This window comes from Limulus polyphemus, unplaced genomic scaffold (genome assembly GCF_000517525.1).
Source record: "Limulus polyphemus unplaced genomic scaffold, Limulus_polyphemus-2.1.2 Scaffold252, whole genome shotgun sequence".
NCBI classification, from domain to species: domain Eukaryota; kingdom Metazoa; phylum Arthropoda; class Merostomata; order Xiphosura; family Limulidae; genus Limulus; species Limulus polyphemus.
The window spans coordinates 84891-86522 of record NW_013665862.1 but is presented as its reverse complement, the minus strand read 5'-3'; the positions used below and the strand labels follow the sequence as shown (position 1 = coordinate 86522).

The 1632-nt window shown below is 38.1% G+C and overlaps 1 protein-coding gene across 1 annotated transcript in view; it reads right to left on the bottom strand.

The window, feature by feature from the left end:
* The window catches only part of LOC106478805 (cytochrome P450 4c3-like), a 22464-nt gene that overhangs the window by 10475 nt on the left and 10357 nt on the right, over positions 1-1632 (bottom strand). The window contains exon 5 of the mRNA XM_013939374.1: positions 496-686. Within this exon, the coding sequence (XP_013794828.1) occupies positions 496-686 (191 nt within the window). The remainder of the gene's footprint in view (positions 1-495; positions 687-1632) is intronic.

Here is a 1632-nt window from a genome sequence, read left to right as displayed (position 1 = left end):
ATATTTAAATAAAGAAGATTTTGTTTGATTTGTTTCGAATTTCGCGCAAAGCTACTCTAAGGCTATCTACGCTAGCCGTTCTAAATTTAGTGGTGATAGACTAGAGAGAAGGCAGTTAGTCATCACCACCCACCGCCAACTCTTGGGCTACTCTTTTTGCCAAAGAATGGTAGGATTGACCATCACGCTATAACGCCCACAACTGAAAGAGCGAGCATGTTCGGTGACGGGGATTCGAACCCGCGACCTGCAGATTGCGAATCGAGTGACCTAACCACATAAAGGAAGTAGATCCCTAATTTGTTTTCTTTATAATTTGTCTCCCATTTTTCAAATACAATGATCTAAAAGGTCACTTGCATTACATCAAGTAACTGTAAAAAAAAAAGTAACTATATTGTTATGTTTAAACATTTGGCTCAATGGTGCTGAAAAGTGCCTTATTAGGTAAGAGCTCAGGGATGAAATGTTATTTTAGTAGTAGTATATACTCACCGCAAATAGCATCCAATGTACAGAGGGTAACAAAGTTTGATATATCCAGCCATTTGCAGTCTTGAGCTTGTTTTAACTTGTTCACCAAAATTTGACTCTGTTCGTTAAATATAGGCATAAAATCATCCAGGATTCGGAAGTGGAAAGCAGGTGTCAGCATCTTCCGTCTTGTTTTCCATTTATTTCTGGAACTGATAATAAATATATAAATAAGTAATAAATTACAAGTACTTTCATAATACAAAGCTATATATATATATACTCACTAGGTGTGGCCTAGTGATTAGCGTAACGTAACTGCGAATCCGAGGATTCTTGGTTCGCCACCTGTTGTCACAAAAACGAGCTCCGCACTTTAAATCCATGGGTGCGCTACAAAAGTGGGGTTAAGTCCCAGTGTTCGGTCAAATAAGAGTGTACCAAGAGTTGGCGGCAGGTACTGTATTCTCTCTAGCCTATCAGTTGAAATTCAGAGACGGCTATTTGCAGACAACCCTTGAGTAGCTTTGCACAAAATATCTAAACGAACAATTAATAACAATACAATCAATGGCACTGTACCATACAACTTGGTTTTTAAATATTATTCCTAACTTTGTTTTGTTTGTAGTTAAGCATAAAGCTACACAAAGGGATATCTGTGTTCTGCCTACCACGGGTATTGAAACCCGGTTTCTAGCGTTGTAAGTCCGCATACATGCCACTGTGCCACTGGGGGGCTCCTAACTTTGAACAAATAGACTATAGGGAAGGCAGTTAGACAACAGTGTCTATAGCCAAACATTAGGTTACTTTTAAATGATCGAATAGTGGGAATTTACCGTCACTCTTATAGCATATCCAAAGTCCAAAAGTGCGGAGTGCGTCTTTGCAGCAACAGGATGCGAACTCTCGAATTCACAGTCCGAGCACGCTAATTACTAGGATTGACCATCACGTTATAACGCTCCACAACTGAAACAGCGCTTAATTGTAGAAAAAAAAACCCCAATCATAATGCTTCTTTTACAAAAATATATTAAAGGAAATTTATTCATTTTTTTTTAATTCCTAAGATTAACATCGATCCGTCAGTGTTCGTATGTGCTGAACAGTCAATCTGAGAAAAACTTATTAGGACAAAGATGTTTCTTTTTT